General features: G+C 39.1%; 1 protein-coding gene across 1 annotated transcript in view; it reads right to left on the bottom strand.

The window, feature by feature from the left end:
* itpr2 (inositol 1,4,5-trisphosphate receptor, type 2) overlaps positions 1-24,241 on the bottom strand; it is a 58,344-nt gene that overhangs the window by 6,205 nt on the left and 27,898 nt on the right. The window contains exons 38-55 of the mRNA XM_055037860.1: positions 16,237-16,333; positions 15,706-15,890; positions 15,441-15,621; positions 14,249-14,502; positions 13,963-14,163; positions 13,280-13,390; positions 13,015-13,110; positions 12,810-12,929; positions 11,332-11,442; positions 11,065-11,257; positions 10,824-10,949; positions 9,671-9,846; positions 9,428-9,592; positions 9,176-9,356; positions 7,913-7,999; positions 6,409-6,530; positions 6,108-6,273; positions 5,856-6,016 (exon numbers count right to left, since the gene is read on the bottom strand). Coding sequence (XP_054893835.1) covers positions 5,856-6,016; positions 6,108-6,273; positions 6,409-6,530; positions 7,913-7,999; positions 9,176-9,356; positions 9,428-9,592; positions 9,671-9,846; positions 10,824-10,949; positions 11,065-11,257; positions 11,332-11,442; positions 12,810-12,929; positions 13,015-13,110; positions 13,280-13,390; positions 13,963-14,163; positions 14,249-14,502; positions 15,441-15,621; positions 15,706-15,890; positions 16,237-16,333 — 2,733 coding nt within the window. The remainder of the gene's footprint in view (positions 1-5,855; positions 6,017-6,107; positions 6,274-6,408; positions 6,531-7,912; positions 8,000-9,175; positions 9,357-9,427; positions 9,593-9,670; positions 9,847-10,823; positions 10,950-11,064; positions 11,258-11,331; positions 11,443-12,809; positions 12,930-13,014; positions 13,111-13,279; positions 13,391-13,962; positions 14,164-14,248; positions 14,503-15,440; positions 15,622-15,705; positions 15,891-16,236; positions 16,334-24,241) is intronic.

The raw sequence follows: 24,241 nt of genomic DNA, 5'->3' as shown, positions 1-24,241 counted from the left end.
TTTAAATGTAAAAGTTTAAATGTTTATTCAAAGTTAGATGTCTTAGATTGTTGACATTAGCATGAAAAATGCTAATGACGACTGTATTGCTGTATTAAAAGAGCTGAAGTTCGGTTCATTTAAAAAGGTTGCAATCAGTGCGCCACATTGCATGACATTAAACGAATGCTACAATAAGAGAAAAGGGGGCAAACAAAATCATTTCAGAGTGTAAATGACTTAATATGTGATTTTGTTTGTTACTTTCATCTTTTTTTTCTTAGATGATGCAGCTTTTTGCTATACTGACCCAAAAGCTACTTGTTGAGTCATAAATCCCTGCAAATATGTCTTTTTTTTCAGAAATTGATTTATGTCAATGACGAAATCCACAATGACATAAATCATTGTCATGTGGCCTTTACAGGCACAGAAATGGCCACATGGGTAAGTTGTGTTTCAATGAATCCACTTTGACGGGAGCTAAAGAAAATAACTCCAAACAGAACGAAATAGTCTCAGAATTAAAACAAATACACAAGCAATAGAAGTGACCATTTAGAAAAAAAAATATTTAAGAAATGTACTATTTTACATAGTTTCCCCTGAAATATTTGTGAATTTGGACACATTTTCCTGGTTTTTTTTTTTAGCCAAGGGAACTTGAGTAAAAACCAAAACTAGTTTCCTAACAATGATTTTATTCATGTAAAAATACATCTTTATACCCAACAACTGCTGCTGCAGTCAGGAAACAAATGCCTACTGTTCATAGCAGAATTATCTTAATGGAGCGCTACTGGAAGGTTTTGATCGTGACCGGATAGTTTCAGGTGATGTCACAACAAGCATGTTGTCCAGTCACTTAAAAATATTTGTTTTAGTTTTTCTTTTTGGTCAGAAAAGGGTTTTATCTTTTTCCTCCTTCTTATTGAATACTGAGGAATGACTTTAGCTGAGGTGAACGGGGCTTATTGTCATTTAGATGTGTCCTTGCCACTCATTCAGCTTTCTGAATGAGTGGCTGATGTGGAGTAACTTTGGCCAACAAGCCCTTTTTTGATTAATTGTGGATAAAGGCTCTCTCTGTGGTTCTCTGGGCCTCAGAAAGGGCTTTGTAGCCCTTTCAAGACAGATAAATGTCAATGATTTTGTTTCTTTGTTAAACACATTGTCGCAACCTGCTGTTATATTCAAGTGGCTTCTTGTTTCTACATGTCAGAGAGTAATTAGGGCTGGATGTGGGGGGTGAAACTGAACTCAGCTCTGCAAAGCAGAACTTAATGACAGTTAATTAGTGATTTAACAAATGGGGTTCTCGTATTTTCACACAAAGCAAGGCAGGTTTGGATAATACCTTTTTAGCTTAAAATAAATAATATTATTCTTTAAAAACTATACTTTGAAAGACAAAAACCCAAACAGAAGATTAGAGAATCTTCTGTTTGGTGCTGTAAACAGTAAGCTTTATAAATGTCCTCATACATCTTATAATTTGGCCAGTTGCATTCACCCATTCAAACATTTTCTTTTACCGTTTTCATTTGTAATAAAGACACATACAGTATATCTGCCAGATTTCTAAAGAACAACAGGTTCTTCACTAATTAAATTTCTCCTAGCTTGTTTTTATACTTTTGGCTCCACAATATGAGTCCATTGAGTCTACAAAAGCTTATCCTAAAATGTTTTTGGCTAATTGGAGCCTTGGGCATCAAGGGGAACTAAAAATGAGAATGGTTTTATTTTTTCATAATTTCCAAAGGACAATGAAGGCTCTGTGAACTCAAAAACATCCCTGGAGCCGAGGGCCATCTTATGCTTGATTTAAATGACCCATTACTGATGGATTATAATTTTAAACGTCAAGAATAGTGTTTGTGCATGAACTCACTCCCGCTGGTACAGGAGTCACTGCCTAATTCAGGAAATGCAGTCAGACTGTGACCGTACAGAATATGACATTTTAAACCAATGTCTCGCTGCTCATCGTTAGACTGGACATCCATTCGGTGTGTGCTGTACAGTAAAGCTTTATTCACTGGTCATTTTAAACACACTCTTTGGCACAACCTCACAGATGTTGACTTTGTTTTTTTCTAATTTCAACAATAAAAAAATAAATCATATAAAACACAAATGACACCTCCATGTCAGATCTGATCCATTTGTATACGACAGGTTTTCTTTATCCATCCATCCATTTTCTGAGCACCCTTCTCCCTAACGGGGTCAGGAGGTGCTGGTGCCTATCTCCAGCTGCACAGGTTTGCTTTTGGTTCATATCATTTTTTTTTTTTTTTATAAATCTTGTCACCTCTACCTTGTTCAATAGTGAAAATCCTTTCAAAAATTTTATCATTTACTCAGAAATAATGTGAAAAGCAGCAATATTCTTCTCATGCTCTTTTACAAAAGACTTTTGCTATACAGCTTCTTTTGACAGAATCACTGACAATACCGTTTTATACAAAAACATATTTTTGCCTTGAATTAAACTGAAAAGGGAAATTTCATTCTAAATCATTCCTCTCTGTTCTTGCATACAAAAGTTATCCATGTATTTCTGCAGGGAGTTTTACTTTTAGCAGTTTTATTTAGAAGGGTTTTGATAGATCCAACCAAATATTTCTAAATTATGTAATTTTTCATTGGCTGAGGCTGTTTGTGTGGCACCTGCTCATCAATAGAGGTTGATGGTTGTTTGTGTGTTTAGTGAAAACATTAACAGAGTTAAAGACTGTCGATTTTTTTCATAATAACTGAAGAAAAATCTCCCTGCAATCACACCTGAATAGCAAAATAACTGCTTAAAGGTTAACTGGATTAAGGATGAAACATTTGCAACCTGTTGGAAGTTTTTATACAAACTAGAGCAATTTATAATCTAAAAAAAAAAGATAAAAAATTTGCAACAGGTAGCAAGGTATACGATGCTAACAATGCTATTTTCTCATAAAAACAGCTAAATTTCACAATTATATGTTCTGCATTATGTTTTCATTAACATTTTTAAGCTGAACGTTTTAAGTCTTGCATGTCTTCTGTTCATGTCTCTTATAGATGTGGTGAAACATGGAGTCTGCTCGTAAATAATCAGTTACTATTCATGACACAGTAGTTTATTAAACTACACTGATACCAGGTGATTTTGTGTCTGGGTAGAGCAATTCTAGGCACATTTTATAAATAAAAAAATAAATTAAAATTTTGACAGCAGCAGACAATTTTTAGCTTCCTTAATTTACCTTTACAAAAATTAGACCTTAAATCACTTTTCTTGCTGCGTTTGCTACAGCTAGTGTGTCTAGTGTGTGCCACATGGTAAAGGAGGAGTCCATGAACTGACAATGTGTCTGTGTGTATGCGAGAGAAAAAGACAGACGGAGGATGAAAGAGAGAAGGACAGGAGAGCACGTGCTCTGCAGGGCTAAGCTATTAGCAGGCCACTTGAGATGGGTTATGTAACAGCGTTGTGACTGCTGCTGCTGCAGTACCTGTTAGGCCTGTAGTCGCTGTCATAATTTTACACACAAACACCCGCACACTCTCACTGACTCACCAATTCAAATCCAAAACACACCGACAGAACAGACACTTTGAGTAACATGAGCCGACTCTCCGGCTTGGCACCGCATCACTTAATGCTGCCAAGCAGATGCAATCAACCTGAGTCAAGCTGAGTATGTGCTCATCTGTGTGTGTTTTAGGTCATCGGGTTTCCACTCTGGAAAGTTATTTTTTCCACTTTCCAATCTGGCTTTAGCAATAAAACACTTTAAAAACACCATCTAGGACTAAAGTGCCACACATATTAAAAAGCTACCAGGATGAATTAACAGGGACAAGACGAATCATACAATAAAAAACAGAAAAATGTCAGAAAACAAAATATAAGTAAAACCCCAAAGTAAATACGTTTTAAGAAATCACTGAACAAGAGAGAAAAATGAGGCCTCTCTAAATTGCAGTGGTGAGAAAATGCTACGCTTCGTCTTTGACGCACTGAGGAGCGGCTCGTCAGCTGACCTGAGGGAGAGGAGGATGTTTAAGACGGGAACAGCTTGCAGAGGTAGGATGTGGCTTTAAAAACAAACAAGGATTTTAAAATAAATGCTCCAATGTGCAAGCAGCCAGTTGAGGAAGGTTAAAATGAGAGGAATGTGCTGATATTTACTTGCGTGAGTTTAAAAGAACTTCACAGTCTCATTCCAACTCTTTAATGCACAGCAACACAATTGTGGTTAAAAATATCATTGGAAACACAACCTTAACCAGTTTTCTCTGAATCGAGTATTGAGGGAGGGAAATGATGTGGGCCGTTCTAAAGAAGTCTTTGTTGCCATTAGGTTTTCACACATAATACAATTTCACAACAATAAGGCAATAAAGAGGTAGGATGTATAGAAGGAGGCCAGCATCATGAACCTTTGACACAAATCAGAGAAACAATGCTGGTCGGAACTGGAGCAAAAACTACAAAAAGTAACTTGAATCCTGCCCAACATTTTGTGTTAGGGATGCACTCATCGTGATGCCGTAACATAAGGGCATCACTCTTTCAAAAGACATAAAATGAGCAATGTTTCCATGCAGTAATCCATACTGATTTTCAGGCCAAACCAAATGGCTGTTTAGTCTGTTTTTCAACAAATTAAATACAAGATTAGGTCTTTTTTTAAGAATTGTATGTTTCCCTAACCAGGACTAAAACTCCCGGAAGGCTTCAGTATCAGTGGGGATATTCATCTTTCCTCTTTCTCATTTATGCCTCCATCAGAGTGATCTTTAGCATTTTGGGAAATCTAGTTTTTAAATATAAAATTGTCTTATTCCATGAGTTATAAACTTGCATTTTAACATATTTATCTACTGTTACTTCACTTAACACAACTCTTTGGGACATGAATATTCCACACATTGCTTGTGTGATGACAGGATGTATGCAATATGTTGTGCAGCCCTCATTAAAATATTATTGCAAAGATAATGTTTTATGCAGTCAAACAGTAAAAGAAAAAAAAAGTAGTGCCATATTTTACTCTCCCATGTGTTTTCCTGCTGTGCAGCCTGTTAGACAGTGTTAATTTAAATTCCTGACTCATCATTACCTCACCTCCCAGAAATACCCTGGCCAGGCATCAGAGAACAGCCCTGTTGAAAGACCCACCGGTGCATATTAATTCAATGTCTGTCACCTGTTTGTAATGCAAATTGTTCCTTATACCTCCGCTATTCTTATGCCCATCACAGACGAATGTTAATCACAAAATGTGCCGTTTGTGCAGCCCGGCTTCATCTGACTCCATTAGGAGAAACCCTTCTTGCTGCCCCAATATCGTTCAGCTTGTTGTCTGTGTCTGAATGCAGTTAATTATTACACCTATAATAATAACACTGGAGCAGGTTTAATTACCATTTAACTGCACAGTGTCCCGGCAGGTTAGGAGCTCGCCTCAGTGAAGAGTACCTGGGCACTGAGATCCGTCTCCCTCCAGCAGTAGGAGTGAAGGAGAATAAATTAGGATGGCTGGCACTGGCCTGAGGGCTCAGACTTGTTTTCCCAACACTCATCAGTTGGTTCTGTAGCAGAATCTCCAAACGGTCTGACTCAGGAAAGTGGTGCAACTTTCAGACTGTAAAACTCAGAAATCTGTATTCTCGTGTGCTTCTAAAGCTGGTAAAGCTCAGCAGCAAAATGGAAATCGGGTTATTTTCCTCTGGAATAATAAAGACTGCATTGCACTTCCTTGCCAAACTATAACTAGTGTCCAACATCTAAATAAGAACCATCATATCTAAGGTGCAACTTTGACAGTATAACAAACTGCACTAAAACAATTTGTGCCGTATTGAAAGTGTGTGTTCAGACTCACTGCAATCATCTGGGCCACGTAGCTCTCTGGGCCGGTGTACTCTGTCGGATCCTTCACCCTCACCAGGACCAGGAAGTAAAGGTAGTGCCACATGTTGTGTTCTGATTTGATGTGCTCCTCAAATGATACCGTCTTGTTGTCAAATTTGTCTCTTTCCAACCCTGTGTGACGTCAATAGCTCATCAACAAGTGTTCTTCTAAAATATGCCATTTTCTACATTGCAGCCTTTGCCTCCATTTGGCAGCGCTTACCACAGATGAAACAGGAGGTTTTGAGAATCTCCTCCTTCCTCTGTTTCTCACTCCTCAAGTCGGCAAAGGTGTCAATGATCACACCAAATATCAGATTAAGCACGATAATGATGACGATGAAGAAGAAGAGAAGGTCATAAATGACTCGAGCGGCAAACAGAGGCTCCTGGAAGGGTAGGAGTAAAAAATGGAGACAGCACAACAGTTTACCGAAGCAGTCAAAAAAAAAAAAAAAGTTTGGCCTATTTCAGCACAAATGGGCATAAAGAGGAGAAAAATAATTTTAAAATAATGGTCTGACCTCTTTGGATGGTCTCCGGAGAATATCTCCTACACCTCCTCCGTTGCGCAATCCTTGGTTCAACACAGTGATGATGCACATGCGCAGCGTGTCACACACACGCTCCACTTGATCATCTTCCTCTGCAACAACAATGTATTTAACATAAATGCTTAGACTTTGGAATATAATTTAGAAATATGAAGCAGAACTTTAAATAATTTTTAAAAACTGTTAGAGGACAGTAAAAAAAATGGTATCCTTCATCTAAACTGATCAAACTGGTCGTTAACCACAGAAGCAGCCATGAGGCCGACAGCATCTCTGGAGGAGCTGCAGAGAATCACAGTTCAAGTGAGAGATTTTGTTGGCGTGTCGACTTTATTATTTCTGCACTCGAAAAACCTGGTCTTTGTCAGAGTGGCAAGAAAAAAAAAGCCAATAGCTGAAAGAAAACAATGATTTTGTCACCAGCTATACGGTGACAAAATGATCAAAGTAAACCATATTTATGCTTTAAAGCAGTAAGTAAGCATTAGGTGTTGATGCCATCTGTATACCCACTTTATTAATACGCTAAGTAAATGATCAATGTCACAAATCTTTTCCCATTATTTCGTGGCCTATGATGAAGAAATTTGGAAACCAGGATGTAAAATACACAACAAACATGTGGAAGAAGGTGCTCAGATGCGACCAAAGTGGAGATGTTGAACCAGTCGACATTCAAAATGTTGTGTGGCAAACACTGAACACATCGTCCCGATAGTGAAACATGATGGTGGCATTTCTCAGCCAAAAGCCCCTTCCAGCAGGCCAACAACTCTGAAAATACACCCAGAGCTATAAAAAACAGTTTAGGTCAGATTCTGGTAAGTAGTCCAGAAAACCATTTTCCATCTCATTTTGAATGCACTGACAGCTTTTGTGGTCATAAATGGCCAAAATGTTAAAAAAAAAAAAAAAAAAGTTATAGACGTGTGATTAATTTACCAAGACCTTTTAGCTGCTCTACATTTTATCCAGCTAATTATCAACAACAATAAACTGCATTTGTACATACCGAGCTTCTAGTTGTGTTACCTTAGATTATAAAAGACCACTATTCATTCACCATGACCTTACAACAAACCCATCCGGTCAGCTGCCACTAAACGGTGATGAAGAAATGAATTTAGCTATTTTTATGAGGTGTGAAATATACAAAGATGTTGCAAATGGATGAAGCCACGCACAGGATGGAGAAGGATGTGGGTAAGATCACGTGTGTGCCCCTGCGGCGCAGGTGATCCACGGATCCAAGAAGTGTGAGTCACCCCCACTGCCTCATCAAGTTTCTTTGTGTGCAGACCTTGGTGTGAGTCTGAGAGTGTGTTGCTGTGTGTTTGTGCGAGTAACCTTTCTGTGGCTGGAAATGTCAACCCACAAGCCAGTCAAACTGCTCAACTGTGACTTTCCCAGTATGTGAAGTGAAAAAATAATAAAATAAATAAATGATCCGACAGTAAAACATTTTTTTTTTTACCAGGAAGTGATTTGGAAGGTGATGCAGGGCAGCTGTTCTTCGTAGATGAATCTGCAGATTCGACATCACACAACAAATCTGGCCTCTCTGAAAACCATTAGGAAACAATTTTTAGATACTGCTGTTCCACTAAAATAGTCAGGAAAAGTTTAAAGACAACACGCAGTTTATTCTAGTCATTAAAACCAGTAAGAAAAGATATAGCCAGACATTATGTAAACTGAGGCAGCAGCTGTTAGGTGGGTGGTGAAGAGCTGCTAAAAAACAAAACCCTGAACAAATCATTTTAACGCGCAGAGCCCTGATCAGGAATCCAGAAAAGGTGTACAGCTGAGAGGAAATCGGGTCAGGCAGACTGACAGAGACTGCTGTAAAATAAGCAGCTTATTTATTGCTTATTTTACAATAAAACAATAAAATAGAGTAAGGAGTCAAGAGGATGAGGAGGAAGAGACGGCTGGAAAGCAAGATAGGAGACCGCTGTAAGGGTCAGAGCTCTACAGTGGACGGAGCGCTCCTCAGCTTCTCTGGAGCTCCGGCTGCTCCCCCCCACTCAGTCCTCAGCTAACATACAGACAGGCGTGAGCCCAGCGAGTTACATAAGCCAGCCCTGCTCTGCTGTGTCTGCTCTGCTCAGCAAAACACAGGATGGCACGGCCACCAGGTTATGCAACAGGTGCACATGTGCAAGCAGGATGTCTTCCTGTTCGTCAGCTCATTAACACGCCCACACAATCCCGGTGTTATCAAAACATGTGGCACCAGATACTTTATGCAGCATACTGTACATATTTGGTGTAGCTTACATGTTTACAAAGGAAGCTTTCTCTTGAGAAGTTGCGAATTGCGAAAGTTAAGCCATGCATTCGAATATGAAACTCGTTTACATGTGTGTTTTACTTAAAGTTATGCTAAAAAGAAAGCATAACTGTATTACAGTTTATTGTTTATGAGTAAAAAGAAAGCCAAAAAAAACAACAATCTTTTACTATTGTGGGCAAAACGTTTTGGTTTGGTTTCATTAGGTAATAACTAATTCAGCAAGGTTTTAGAAGTATTCAGACAGGCACTGATGAAAAGGATTCTGTCGGGCACCCCTAATTTATAGAAACAAATAGAAATACATCCAAGTTAGGAAAAACTGATGGTGCAGACTAAGTAAGGAAATACAAGTCAGGATAGAAAATGCATCTTTCTAATTTACATGACCTGAGGTAGAAAAACAAATCCTAATACATGAACCTGGGGACTAAAGGTACCCACTTGTGTGCAGGTGGTCCACTTCCATCTGGAAGTCATTCTTAAAGAAGATGAAACCGATGATGGAGAAAAAGTAGACCAGGAAGAGAGCGAGGATTGCTGTCAAGATGATGGAGCGGCCATTTCTTGTCACACTTTTGATAACGTTCAGCAGCGTCTCCTCTCGAAACACCAGGTCAAACAGCTAAAAGAAACTTCATGTCAGTGAGAATGATAATGGTTACTTTAAAATGAACAAAAAAATTAATTCCTTACCAAAAAGCTGTAGAAGAACTCGTGCACAAAAAGGCCCAGGACACAGATTAAAGCATAACCCAAATGGCAGATGAAGAGCAAGTCCATCACGACTGCTTTGTAGCCTCGAGCAAATGTTCCCTTGTTGCCCACAAAACTTACGAGGAACACTAACTTGTTGAAAAGCTGAGAACGAAAGGAAAATAGGATTTATTAGAAGACATAACAGTTCACTGCCTCAATGCAAAAGCATTCAGTACTTACGTTTATAGAGCCTAGCAAAAACAGAGCAGGTGTGAGGCCCATAGTGTAAATGGCCCGTAGAATGAGCGAGACGAGGAAGGACACGATGCCCCACTGCTTGGGTAGGACAGGAAGCAGGGCAGTGGAGATGCCCAATGCCACCCACAGGAAGATATTCCAGAACGGGGACAAGGTGCCTGGACAAAAAATATAAATAAATAAAACAGAAGATCAACAATGCTTGAAGACGTGGGAGCTTGTTGATAAATTATTCAGAGTTTAGGGCTTAACTTGGCCCACTGTGGTGAAGGCAACACTTAGACATGTCAAACAACAGTCCGGGGGGAAATTACTGCTCAAAACAACCATCTCTTCAGCAGATTACAGGGTAAACAAACCACTGAAGCTCGGGGTTCTCCAGGAAACTATAAAGCAGGGATGAGTAACGGAGAACAACAACTCCAAAGAAATAGCTTTGTTTGATCAACTGCACAAAACCAGTTTGATGTAAATGTGGTCATATTGTCGATGGACTAAATGTTTTTCACAATTGGTGCTGGAACAGCTGGTTATGAAGCGCAAGTGTTGAATCATCTCACATGTCGTCAGCTAATCTTTCTTTGGTCTCTCTAAAGCTACATGTACATTCACACATCCATGCAGAATCAGCTTTGGATTTCCACTCTGCTGTTTTCTTTTAATACTAATTATATTTCGGAATAGAGCCCTCAGCCAATAAAGTCAGTAAGTCCAAGTTGTCTTGCATCAGAGGGTGCAATTAAATAATAAAATGATCTCTAAGCACTTTCTGTACATCTGCCAATTTATGTGCAGAGGTTTTATTCGGTGTGAACAAAGGGGTGTGAACACAAAGCAAACATTAAATAGTGTGGAAGAATAATGCATGTTTTCAAGATTTTTTTTAAATCTTGGGATGAAATCCACTTCAACTCTACTGGAAATGTAGAGTTACCTAAAACCCTGAACTACGTGTGCTGAATGATTGATACATTGCTGCACAAATAATTCTTTTTAAAAATCGGTGCAGATATTTGTGGTATGATCATTCCACCTTGAAAAAACAAAACTTCACAGGAATCAGTAAAACAACTGCTTTAATGACATTCCTGGGAGCGATTCAAGGATAAAAATTTCTGACTGGCAGCTTAATTACCCTCATCTCCATCATCTCCAAACGGGTAAAAAGCACCGACGGTGAGGTTGAGCACACAGGCCAGGTAGAAAGAGATGCTTCCCCAAAGAGAGAAGTGCCGAGAGAACCAGAACAGAGCCTTGTTTTCTGTGCAAAGGAGAACGGAAAGAAAGTTCAGCTTCTTTCTTCAAACATAATATATGCTATCCACTCATACTGCGATGAGATTCTGGAGCCGCAGTCACCATTTAAAGCCACTTACTGCGGATCTTCTTCTGCCACCTCATCTCGTTGTAGAGGTTGTCGAACTGCTGGAAGAAGTCGTTCACCTTGCTGCCCTGGTCGTCTCTTTCGGTGGTGGTGAACACGCGGTTCTTTGATTCCTCGGTGAGGTACTCGCAGATGTTTGGGACAGGAAACACAATCTGCTCCATGCTGCGATCGTGGCGCACAATCTGAAAAGTGACACCGATTTGCTTTAAAAAATTTCACATCATAAGAAATCTGGCCGAGAAAAGTCAAGCTTTACCTCTATCTGTGCTGTGTGCTTTGCGTAGTAACACAGAGCTTCATCCTTGTCGTTATCCAGCCCCAGACTAGGCCGTAGGCTCTGCTGCAAGATCTTATTGTGTCTGGCCAACTAAACAAAATAAAAAACCCAACACAATGTGAGGACATGTCTATCCTAGTTTTCTTTTTTTTGTTAAAAATGGGGTGTATATATATATATATATATATATATATATATATATATATATATATATATATATATATATATATATATATATATGTATATATATATACATATATATATATATGTATATATATATATATATATATATATATATATATATATATATATATATATATATATATATAAACAGCTATAGAAATTAATTAAAAAATAAAAAGGTCATACAACAAAAGCATGTTGTATGACCTTGTTTTTAGAGGTCAATCACTTAATGTATACATGTAAAAAAATCCAATAAACCCAGTTTTGCAATCTTAGTTAATTTGAGAAGCTTTTAAAGCTTTCCTTTTGTTTCCTGATCTCCTTTAACAAAAAAAGAGGTTGTTTAAAGCAACCCCACTCTCTGTGAAAAAGCTAATTGCTTCTTCAAAGCTAATAACTTCCCACACCACCCTTAGAAATAATTTGTCTGCTGACATTTGAATAAAAATTAAGAATTTGATTGGAAAGGTGAAAAATAAAAATGTTCATTGATTTTCAGGTTCTACCTTCATCAAAGCCATTTAGAATGCAATAAGAAAAAATATATATATAAACCTAATAAAACATAATGATGATCAGATCAGTGGTAACATCTTATAGCAAATTGATGGCTTGCTTAACTACATAAATAAATGTATTTTAATAACAAAGCAGTTAAAAATGTTAGGGTTAACAATCAGTTAATCTTATTTAAAACATGTAATGTTTTAAATAAAATATTGTAAGTCTGAGTAGATTTGTGTCCACAAGATTTATTTTATGAAGACTGACTCTATGTGCCACATTTTCTTTTACAAATAAATATTGTCTGGAGTGCATAAGACAGTTTCTCCAGCTTCAATAACTCTTGTTGGCTCTGGGATTTCCAACTTGGATAGCCATTTGATTTTTCTGTCTTGTATCTCAGAAATTCTGACATCCAAGTACAAATCAAATGGACCACAAAAAATGTACAGAAGTAAAAGTTACATGAATATTTAAAGTAAATGGCTACCAACTGTTTCATTAATAAAACTAAATCCTCTGGCACTGGCAGAACACAGGCAGAGTGCTCTGCCCTTTCTCATTGACATCAGGCAGCGTCACATCATGAAAACTAATTTTAGTGTCGGAAGAGTTCATTCACAGCGGCGCAGTCTTCAATCATTAATAAAGCGTTAGAGTTCACAGCCCTCAGGTCAGCAGAGGGTCAGACAGAAACAAACAATGAAAACAAAACAAAAAAAAGCCAATACATAAAACAAACAACAGCTGTTGCTTTTTTTAATAACCTGATGAGCCAGGATGTAAATGTTGTGTCCAACGTCTCTGGGTTTGATCTGCTCACCGGCGTTGTCCATGTCCTCCTCAGCCTCGTAACCCTGAGTGAAGGCTTCCTTCATTACATCCACCTAAAAATCAGGCAAGTTCGAACAAGTTTGTTGGCAATGCAGGGGACATTAACTTTAACCTGTGCTGACAAACACAAACACCCACCAACTCAGTGGGTCTCATCTTGTAGAGAATCTTCTCTGCATTCTCACTGTCATGGCGACTTTCCATGATGGCCAGCAGCAGCTTGGAAGCATTGTTCTGAAATGAAAAGGCCCCAACGTAGATCTTTTAAGTGATTTAAGCTGCTGATGTGAACGCCTGAAGTTTTGATGGATTACCAATTTAATGAAACCTTTGTTAAAAGCCAGAACAAACACATTGCAGCTGTGGCTTATAGAAAGAGTCCTGTTGACGATCTGCTTCTCACCTTCAGGACCAGCACCAGGTCCAGTCGATTCTCCCCCAGGGGGTTAATGGAGTTCACAATCAGCGCTATAATGATGTCAATGCCGTTGGACTCATGTTTTGCTATGCATGTCTGCAGAAGAGGAACATGAGTAGTTAATGCAGTCAAAACTAGAACGTATTATAGAGCATACATTTGAACTGAGCACACAAAGAGTATTCAAGCGAATCTCAATAAATTGAAATATTATTGTCTTTATTTGACAATGTGGTTAAAGGGAAGACGGTTGACTTGACAGATGTCAAGCAAACTGTCGCTGATACCATCCATGATGACAGCATGTCATTGCTAAAGAAGCTGACTTTTCACACAAGCATATTAACAGAAAGTTAAGTGGAAGGAAAATGTGTGAAATGAAAAAAAAAGGAGGCAATGTTTGGGCATCATTTCAGGGGGTGAAGAGGGCAAGCGATGCAGGGAGTCAGACTGTTGCATAGTATTATGGGATCTGTAGTGAGATTGTTGTGAGTGCAATAGCACAGGGGAATAAATACATGAAATTAGCCACTGGGACGTGTTATTCCACGTGTTATTCCACATCCACAGTGTGGATGTGGAATAACACAGACTAAGATTATCTCTCTGTATTATGTTATATTGTAAACAAGTTTTCATTTATCAACGCAAATGGCATAAGCCCCTACCTGGTTTTCATGGCAGGGACCCTGGCAGTACTCTGTGATGGTTTCTAGCGTTTGGCGCACCAGATCCACATTGTTCTCATTAATATAAAGTCCCAGCAGCCCCAGGCCTCCGGTGGTGCTTCCGCAAATGCAGTCCAGAAACTGAAGCGTCTCACACACCAGATTGTAGTTGGTCTTATTGTGCTGATGGCGGAGAAAGTTCTGAAGCCCGAGACAAAAGTCATAATTTAGATTATCAGTTGTTTTAACAACAAGGACATCAATCGCTCCAGTAGGATTTCAGCACCTGCAGGTCTGAATTGTGGTTTTCACAGAGCAGCTGGAGATATCGCAGCACAGGTTTCATGATGGCGATCGACCAGCTCATCTCGGGTTCCTCTTCAACCTCGTCGGCTCCACCTGCATCACTGTTCTGGCCGAGAAACTCAAGATCGGGATCCAGTTCATTCCTGTAGGAGGAGATGGCCTTCGACGTGGCTGACGAGGCCTCCTTCAGCTGTCCTCGCATCTCTTCCCTCATATAGATGCTCGAGTCTTTCACTGCAAAGCGATGATAATAAGTGGATTGCATAGCGGCGTTTAGGAGCAAATGACTTTGTGTAAATTGATGCAGTTGAAAGGCAAACATTTATCCTTTTAGGCATTGAAACAGTAATAATAAAATAAGAATTGTAGAGGCATCCTTTTGACAAGTGAGGCATAATTAAGTGGGGTTCGGTAGCTTAAAACCACCAAATCCTGATACAATGAGCTTTTGTAAATCTTGTGATGTTGGGTGTCACACGGGCTTTTGACATGTGACTGCATGAAATGGGAACAACAGCATGTCAGCAGAGCAACCAAAATCGTTCTGGATTTATCCAACGCTGATTTATTAAAAAAAAAAAAAGAATTAAGGCCAAGCTGAACCTCAGGACCTCACACGGTGCAAAAGAATAATTGTTTCTAAGGCAATGCCTGTCTGATCTCAGGTAGCACCTGTAAGTGACTCAGTTTTTCATGTAAATATGTGCAGCTACCAGGCATTTGAACATTTGGGGATAATGACTGGTGGTAAAGTGGTTTTATTCAAAACAACAAACAATATATTTATGGGGATACGAGATGAATAAAAGTATTGCAAAAGTCTTTGTACAGCTTGTACTCTTTGTTATTTTGTAAAGCATCAACAGCAAACATCAATGCATTTTATTGGCCTCCTAATAGTTTTGTCTTACATGTAGCTGCAGCCATCTTCACCTCAAATCTTTTCTTTTTAACTTTTTTTGTTACTTTAATTATTTTATGCTATTCAGCCTCTGTTCAACCAAACGGGAAAACAAACAAAGGAAATGAACCTCAGCTGGAGTTGGGTGCATTTACATTTGAGTTGTTCAAAAAGTTCAAAAAGTTCTCAGTTCTCACAATGCCTGTCTTCAGTAAATAAGCAAATGAATGAAATCAAGTGAAATATTACAAAGCATAATTACACAGTTTACCTTTTCTAAACCTGGTACTGCAAAAATTGTTGTCATCTTCTCTTTTTCTGCTGCTGAAATCAAACATGTTGACGGACACGGTGGACCGGATCTCTTGCTGGGCCACGCGCAGGCGATCGTAGAAAACCTTGAAGAACTTCTCAGAGTTCTTCTGCTTAAACAACTGGTTGTAGAAGGAGTTCTAGGTGGGAGTGAGAGTGATAATAAATACACAATCCAAATACAAAGATGGCCAACAATGGGCATGAATGTCTGTGGAGTCCACCTGAATCTGAGTGTTTCCTCCCTTTAGAAGAGCGATGCCCAGCAAAATGCTCTGTTCGAACACTCGGTCGTTCTTGGTGCTGACTATGAGGTCGATCACCAGCTCTGTAGCCCCAACCTTATCCAAGAGACACTGAATTTCCACCATGCTGCTGCATGGCTTGTCTGAGTCCAGTGAGGAAGAACCTTCAACAGACAATGTACAAATTAAATGTTTTCACAGATTATCTGTCTCATCTTATACTGTCAGGACATTGTGGGAATTTTAGCAAGTGGGTCATTTAAAAAAAAAAAAAACAGTTACTGACTTCAGCTTTAAGGGAGAAAAAAATATCCAAACCTACATAAGCCTGCACAGTCGGCAAATCTACTGTATACAATACTTCAAAAATTATTTGAAAATGGTAAAAAAAAAAAATCTGCCAACATTTCTTAAACTGCACATCTCTGCTGTCATGTTAGCTTCATTTGCTCCCCCTGCAGAGAGCAGTTATTTCGGTGTCTGCTGAGTTTCTTTGGGGTTTTTCAGTACCTCCTGAAGAACTGTTTCCACTCCCACCCTCCAACTTGGAGGGAAGCTTTAGAGTTCCAAAGTAGCGAGTGAGGAGAATCTTTCTCAGCTCATTTCCCTGTGGAGACAGAAACCATCAGATTAACATACATTCAAACTAGAATCGGACAATTTTTTGCATATTATTAACAGTGATGTCATTTGAGTTGCTGAACAAAAACATAAAAAAATACAAGGGAACAAATCCTAATGTAAGCAGCAAGAAAAATAGTGGAAATCTGATCAAACCACCTAATGGGAACCATCACAATTATTCCATGATACATTTCTCTTGTAATGGGAATGCTGTCATGCTGCATGGCAATGCTGTTATCAATAAATAAATCAAGATTGAGGGAGCACAGCGGTAAATGTATGTTTCAATAATGGGACTTTTATAAAACAATTTGCAATGTCTGCAAAAAATAAAATAAAATAAAAAAAGATGTTTGCCCACTTATAGATTTCTTCTGTTGCAGCATTTACACTAAAATATTTCACACCCCGAAATAGTTTTGGTTTTAGTGGTGGACTTCCTCTGTCTGCATAAATCCAAGCGTGCAACTCGTGTCTTTACATTCTCCTGGATTTTCTGGCATATAAACAGATATTTATGGGTCCATAAAATATGGCAGGTCATCACCAAACCAGGCCCAGACCATCATACCACCACCACCAGGCCTGACTGATGGTAATATTTTCTTTTTCTGTTGCCAGATATAATAAGATGCATATTTTCCAAAAAGTTTTCCTTTTGTCAATGTCATTTCACAAAATATTTAATATAAAAGACAGGTTTGGACAAATGTGAGGCAGGGATTCCCCAGTCTCCTTCTGGGGAAATATTTAGGAGAACTGACCTTAACTAAAGCCAGTTACTGCAGTACGTACTGTAGTTCTTGGTTCTGTTGTCACCTCCTGTATCAACCATTGATGTCCTGTTGTAAGTTCAGTAGGCCGGGGTCTCCTGGGACACTGTTTCATGTGTTGTGGACAATAGCACCCACTGTTTCTCTACTGTCCCAAGGTCTTCAAAATGTCTCATTTGTTCTTACATTTCCTTAAACCGAGGCATGATGTGATGATTTTTGAGATCTTTTGACTTCCTCTGTGTTGTCAGATAGGTTCTGTTTAAATAGTTTTTGACTCTACATGTCAGTTCTGGATGACAACATTTAATACAATGTTGCTAATGACGTTTAATAAGCCATTCCTGAACATTTGTGTAGACTTGAAGTTGCGAAAAACCTAAAATGCAAGCCAACCACACTAAATACAATCATGTTTTGATTGCATCTATATGGATAAAGGTTATTTGATGCATGTGTAGGAAACAGGGCACTGCACATTGTTCATTTCCTTCCACAGAAACAGAAGGTTTGCATCAAGAGGGCATTTATTTTTCTACCATCTGTAGATATCGTCTCTGTCTGTCTCATGTGACATTTATGGCTGATGAGCAGAAACAGGATGGAAACTGTGCATAAAGATAATCTCTCAGTGGTGGCTGTGAGATAAGAGGGAGGATGACTGAAAGCTGGATGGACAACTATGGAAATAATTAGTAAACGTATATAATTATTGTGCAGGACAAACTAGAAGTTGCAGGGAGGTTAATACTGGTTTCTGTGGCAACAGGTATTGACACAGGTATACCAACATAGAAGATGGATAGATAAAAAAAGAGAAGTGGAACAAGATGAAGTCTCCTAGTGTTTCTATTGCAACATGTTAAAGAGAGATGGGAAGGAAAAGCTCTTATAGACTGCAGTATGTGATGCTGTGAAGATGCAGAAGTGCCAAATAGGTACTAGATTTTACACTTTGCAATAATTTTAATATAATATAACATATGACAGACAGTCTATGGAAGAGACTTCCAGGAAGGTTTCTATTAGCTTTACTACAATAATAAGTTTCAGCTAAATTAATTGAGTGCTATAGAAAAAAAAGCTTTCGTCAGTATTTTGTCAGTTTTAGGCAGAAAGTTGAAACAGAAAAGCAGATCAGCCAAACTTCCACAAACTGAGAACGGGCATAAGGAGGAGCATGTGTAGCTGATGCTCTCCGTGTCAGTAAACGCTCAATCTCATCTGCAGTCAGCACAGACACTAGTCTGCCTGCACTGTCTGGCTGAGCAGCTTCACAAACACACACAGCCGCAAGAATAGTTGAGGATGAGCCATCGAGCCAGTTTCTCATTTCCACACTGCACTACAAACACAATTTCAAGAATCGTGATATAGTACATGATTGATTTGAAATTAAGGAATATTTGGACTTGATTTCTCCCCCTTTCTGAATGAGCCCTTGCTGGCACTCAGCAGAGAAGCGAAGGTCCAACAGGAGATAGTTGAAAGGAGGAGGGGGGAACGATTTCATTCTCGCTCGCCTTCCCTCTGGGCGATGCAGTCTGCTGGCTACGACCGCAGGAAGAGAGGAGAGAAGAGAAAGGGGAAGACACGATAGAGAGAACAGAGGAGAGTCAGTCCAGCCTGACTCATTTGCTTGCTGCTGCACTGACGAGAAAAACTCCAGTCAGATGATGTAAGAGCCACGAGAACGAAAGATGGAGTTAGAGGTAAAAGTGCCGACAGAAGTCAGGCAGGCTGGAGGGAGGGCAAACACAGCGGAGCAAGGAAGCAGACTGTTGTGATGTTTTAAAATGTGCACTGGCACGCCACACTGCGGTTCTGCTGTCCAGGCTGGGGATGAGCTGCCTGAAGATTCCTTTCAGTCGGCATTTCAGCAGTTCGTTTCCCCCTCCCTCTTTCCTCTTGCAGAGCTCTGAGAGTCTTCTCCACACAGGAGAGACGACTGAATTAAACAAGTACTTCTTTGGGTGGTCTGAAAACTCATGCAGGTAGCAGAGGGCAGCAGCAGAAGTACCAGGGTCGCTCAGTTCAAATGAGATTACATAGTTAAGCTAGAGGGAAAAAAAATCCTTCTAGCAGGTTAAGGAATTTAGAAAAGGGCCAGGGAGAATGTGTTTTCTTTTTTTTGTTCTGTCAGAAGAAATATCTCTGTGTTCGTCTTGGGATTAAGTGTACTTCAATAGACTTTTTTTTTAACAAACTATAGGAGTCCAACTACTTCATCATCAGTAAAAACCATCCCACACTGTAAGATGTACTTTCCAACACTGAACCACCGATGGTGAATGCTACGGATGTACTATTTATCAGCATTAACATCGGTATCGGCCTATCAATACAGCTGAAATAAATAAAACTGGTCTGAAAACTACTGATGTTTCTTCCATTTTGTTGCCTTTTTGGTATGTGTATCAGGAGCAGGAAGGGAGCTGCTTGACGTTGTGGTAAAATGACGCAGTGTAGGATTGTGGGGTGTTGAAAAGCAGAAAAACATCATTTTTTTTCATGATATCAAAAAAGCAGGGAAGTGCATCTAACATCGATAAATGTCAGTTATCCACAATAATAATATTGGATATAAATGTGGGCCCAAGGACACTTACCAATGACTAAACTGTTTAAAGATCAATGAAGCAACAGCAATTTTTTCTATCTGGTTGACCTATGACCTTCTTACTGTGCTATAATGACTCAGTGTAGAGGAATAATAATTTAAACTCTGTTAGTCCGTTAAACACATTACAATTAAGATCTCTTTTTGTAATTTTTCGGACACCATCATTGAGCTCAGCTTGCATGTGCATATTGGCCATATGAATGTGAACTGAATGTGTATCTGATAAAAATCCTGCAAGAGAAACAAACATCAAGAGCTGCAGTTTTACGACTTTTTAAAGCTGCCGTCCCTCGGCACATGAAATGATTTTTCCCAACAAACTAGCACATCAGCAAAACAAATTAAGCCCACATGTGAAAGTAATTGGTGATTCAGGGAAATGCAGGACCAGCAGCATAAACAAGTATTTAGTACAAGGTTAACCAATGAGCATCTGTTAAATTGTTATTCTCAAACAATGTTAGGTTCTGACTTTATCAGGGAACAAAAAGATAGTTTGATTTAAAAGCAGGGCTTGAATGCTTGGTGCTTCAATTAGTGCTAAGCAGTTAGTTTTGTTCACCTACAATACCTGTGTTGTTTCAACTCAGATGAATGAGTGTTTCTTGTGGTTCAATCGCTCAATGGCCGGATGACTTGACCTGATGGGTCAGTGAGTGGAGAAGTGGTGGAATGAGTCGATCAGGGCATGGGATGGAGAGAAGCTGGCAATAGGCAGATGAATGGGTGGGTGGGGCTTTGGATGGCAAAGTCAATAGGTATTTGTTTTAGATGGATGAAAAATGAAGAGGTGACTCATTGGATGGACAGACTGGTGGATATATGAATTGGTTGGTTGAAGTTTTAATTGGTGGCTTGATACCGATGTAATGCAACTTGAGGGGTCACTCAAACTTCAAGATCCGCAAATTCAGAACAACAAGGAAAAGCTTCTGTATTTCAATTACAGGTGTAAAGTTATGGAATAAGTTACATGAAGATTTAAAACAAAGCAACAGTTTAACGCAATTCAAAAGAAAGTACAAAGAGGTAATTTTCAATAGATACACATACGTGTAATAGAAAGCAATAAGGTGTGTATTGCAGATAACTTGGTGTAAGGGTTAAGAAAGACAAACCAGTATAAAATGGGAAAATGAATAGGTAAATATTAGTAACTGTTACTTCTGACTGACACTTTGATTTTGATTTTTTTAATGACAGTAGGATTCTACAGTCTCAAGTGTTTAGGGGTAGGAGTTTATAAGTTCTCACTTCTTCCTACCATTTTGAGCATGATATGTCAACTGAAACAAAAAATCTGTATTTTCTTCTTTCTTATGCACTTTTTGTTACTGTGCACTATTTTATTTTTATATTTGTATCATGTTCGAATAAAATTTCATTTCATTTCATTCATAGTCAAATCGATAGATAAGTTAAGAAGAAAACCTCTGAATGGTTGGGCAATGGGGGGAAGAGTTGGTGGGTGAATGACTGGGCAAATAATTGAATGGGTTGGTTAATGGTTGGATGGACTAGTTAGGCAACAGACGGGGGGACAGGTGGGTAGATTTTTATTTGCAAAGACAAAACTTTGTATTTTGTCCACCACTTGTCCACTTCTTTCACTTTTTTTAAAGAGAACATGGAGCAATGCATTATCACGGCCCAGTACAAAAGATCATCTGGGGAAAAAAAGCAGAAAAGTCCAAAGCAAATTATTCTGACAGCTCTGATCTAAAGTTCTTGCTAAAGGCTAACTTATATTTTCTGGACTTCATTAAGCACAATGCAGGTGTTAATTTGATATTTTTTTAAATTAAATAATTTCACAAGAATATCTCCTTGTGATGTGATTTGACCAGCCGAAGTTCTTCCAAATCAGAGACCTAGAAGACTGAAAGGCGTTTGTGTTTTCATGTCTACAAGCTGCATTAGCAAAGCTGAGGCACAGAAGCAACCAGTAAGAACATGAACTAAACCTGCATGTCATCCACCCTGTTGTCAGTCATGTGCCTCTTTGAGCACAACTGGCCTAACTCACATGCAATCATATTCAAATAACAGACCATGAACCGAGTCCAAACACTGTTCACAATCACAATTAATCTCATTCATAGAGTCCCTAAGATGCATAATGTTCTCGTCTGAAATACCAAGACTTTAACAGGCTAACAAAATGGAACAAAAAATCTTTTTTCCTGGTGTTCAAAGACGTCAAATAAAAAAAACAAACAATAATTAAACTGGCAGGCATGTCTCACAGTAGTTCTTATAAGTATATTTGTTTTTACCCATTAAATAGAAAGAAGGTGGATTAAATGTTGCATGTTGTATTTACATCTGATTAGTAAGTTAATTCTTCACAGTGGGCAAACTTCACCCTTATTTTTAGGAAATTTAAACAGACTCATTGTGAAGGAGTTTCAGGAGCTTGAGCAGACCCTGTGAGCATTTCCACATTCAATACGTAGACTTCTTTTGCAAAGTCACGACGGACGTGTCCCAGTTTAAACTTTCCTGATTTTAACCCAGCATGCTGCGTCAGCCTAAATACATGTGAAGGTTGAACTGTATAGCAGTCACATTTACTACACCTGTCTGGCCTAATGCAACTAGAGAAATAAGCTTCTCACACAGGGACTCCCATCCCCTCTCGTTATATGACAGCCAAAAGGAGAAAACCCTGCAGGATGAGTTCACGCCGAGACAGGCAGCACTGCAGGGATTGCATGTGCTTGAGCAAGGCTTTACCTCTACATACATGCATGTAATGCACTTAGCATCAAGACAGTGGTAATCTGTAAATCTGCTTTGCCTTTGGGTGAGTCGGTGTGAAACCTGGCAAGCACAGAGGTGGGACAGATGCACACACAAAGAGACAGACAGTGTGTGAATGACAGGAGGAGAGTGTGAGATGGGAGGGACAAGAAATCGTGAGAGAGTGATCAATGTTACATAAGCAGCTTTTTCGGTCTACTGTAAACAAGAATATGTGTACAGTACACAAGACAACACATGACACAGCTGTACGTAAAGCTGGACACATAAAGCACAAATTTAGTGAAATTAAGTTGGCTTACATTAATGTGTAAAAAAAAAAAATCTAAATTGAAACACTAAAATGTCAAGGTTTATGACACTTTTTCAGATCAAGTCATCCTATTGTCCGCTGCTGAAAGCTTGTGGCTAACTGCTAAGCTAATGCTTTGCAAAGTTTCTCAGACCTGAAATGAGCCATTTTAGTGCAATTGGTACCAACGTATGAGGCTGGTGCCAGTATCAAGAAATCCCAAGGTTTTAGGAAGAAACTTTTTCAAAATGAAAAAATGGTCACATGTGATCCCAAAGGTTTAATATGGCCTTCCACCTGCTGGTTTTGCATAAAACCAGTTTGTTAGGAAATATTTTTTATTAAGGTATGGAATTACAGGATTCATGCAACCAGAACAAACACATCACCCAATAAATGTTGCTCTATTGAGAACAGAACAGTAATAATATAATGCATAATGTGTTCTTCAAAGTGAACACAAATTTTTTTTGTTGGTATTGTTCAAAATATTATCGCTAGTACGCTTCAGTAATACACACTCATACGGAGAGTACGTCCTTTGATGAAAGTTGTAGTTCTGAGTCTAACAAACATTGAAGTAAATAAAGTTTTCCCCATTTATGTAAAAAATAAATAAATCAGATTTTGTATTAAACTTAAAAGGTATATTAATGTATTCTACATGCAAACGGTTAAAGTGTTTATGGAGTGAAAATGTTAGAAGAGCCTAGATTTGGTGCACTTAATGAAAATTTTGAAAAATAATTTGGGTTTGAACTGTGCATTAACAATCACAGCCGATAAAGAAAACAAAAACTTTCCAATTCACTCGTCCGGCCAAATGACTAACGCAAATCTAAAGCATAGTGCGATCCTTTAAAGAAACCTGAGTAAAGACTATTTAACTCAATGTTGTGAAATTTCTTGGGTCCAGCATCAGTGCACTTTATCAAACATTCTTTTAAACATTTTCTTCAGAATAAAATCTCCTGCACCCTGGATATCTTCAGGGCAAGTTAGAGCACAAACATTTACACAGGACCCCTTATCTGACGGCTCAAACAAGCACCGCGCTGGGCGACTGCCCCTGTTCCCCTCGTGTTGTCCACCCTGCCACGATCTGGGCAAACGCAGGTCAGGGTCTGGGTGGGACGAGACGGCAGCGAGAGAGAGAGAATAAGCTGGATGTGAGGACAGAATGCGACTAACTGAGACTAAGCATCAAACGAGGAGGAGGGGGCAGAGAGAGAGAGAGAGCAAACAGAGGATCGAGAGAGTGCGCAGAGAGGGAGAACGTGAGGCTCCACGTGATTCTGGCTCAGCCACTGCAGCCTGTTACGTAACCGCACCCCCTGCCCTGTCTCCTCATGGACTGAGCAGACTCTCTCCTATCCCTCACCCGGCAGACGCTGCCCGCTCTCTCCCCCCTCCTTCCTCTCACATGGCTCCTCACATGGC

The sequence above is a fragment of the Poeciliopsis prolifica genome, unplaced genomic scaffold (assembly GCF_027474105.1).
Source record: "Poeciliopsis prolifica strain line A6 unplaced genomic scaffold, Auburn_PproV2 SCAFFOLD001, whole genome shotgun sequence".
Taxonomy (NCBI): domain Eukaryota; kingdom Metazoa; phylum Chordata; class Actinopteri; order Cyprinodontiformes; family Poeciliidae; genus Poeciliopsis; species Poeciliopsis prolifica.
The sequence above is the reverse complement of the archived record's forward strand: the minus strand, read 5'-3'. Positions and strand labels throughout refer to the sequence as shown.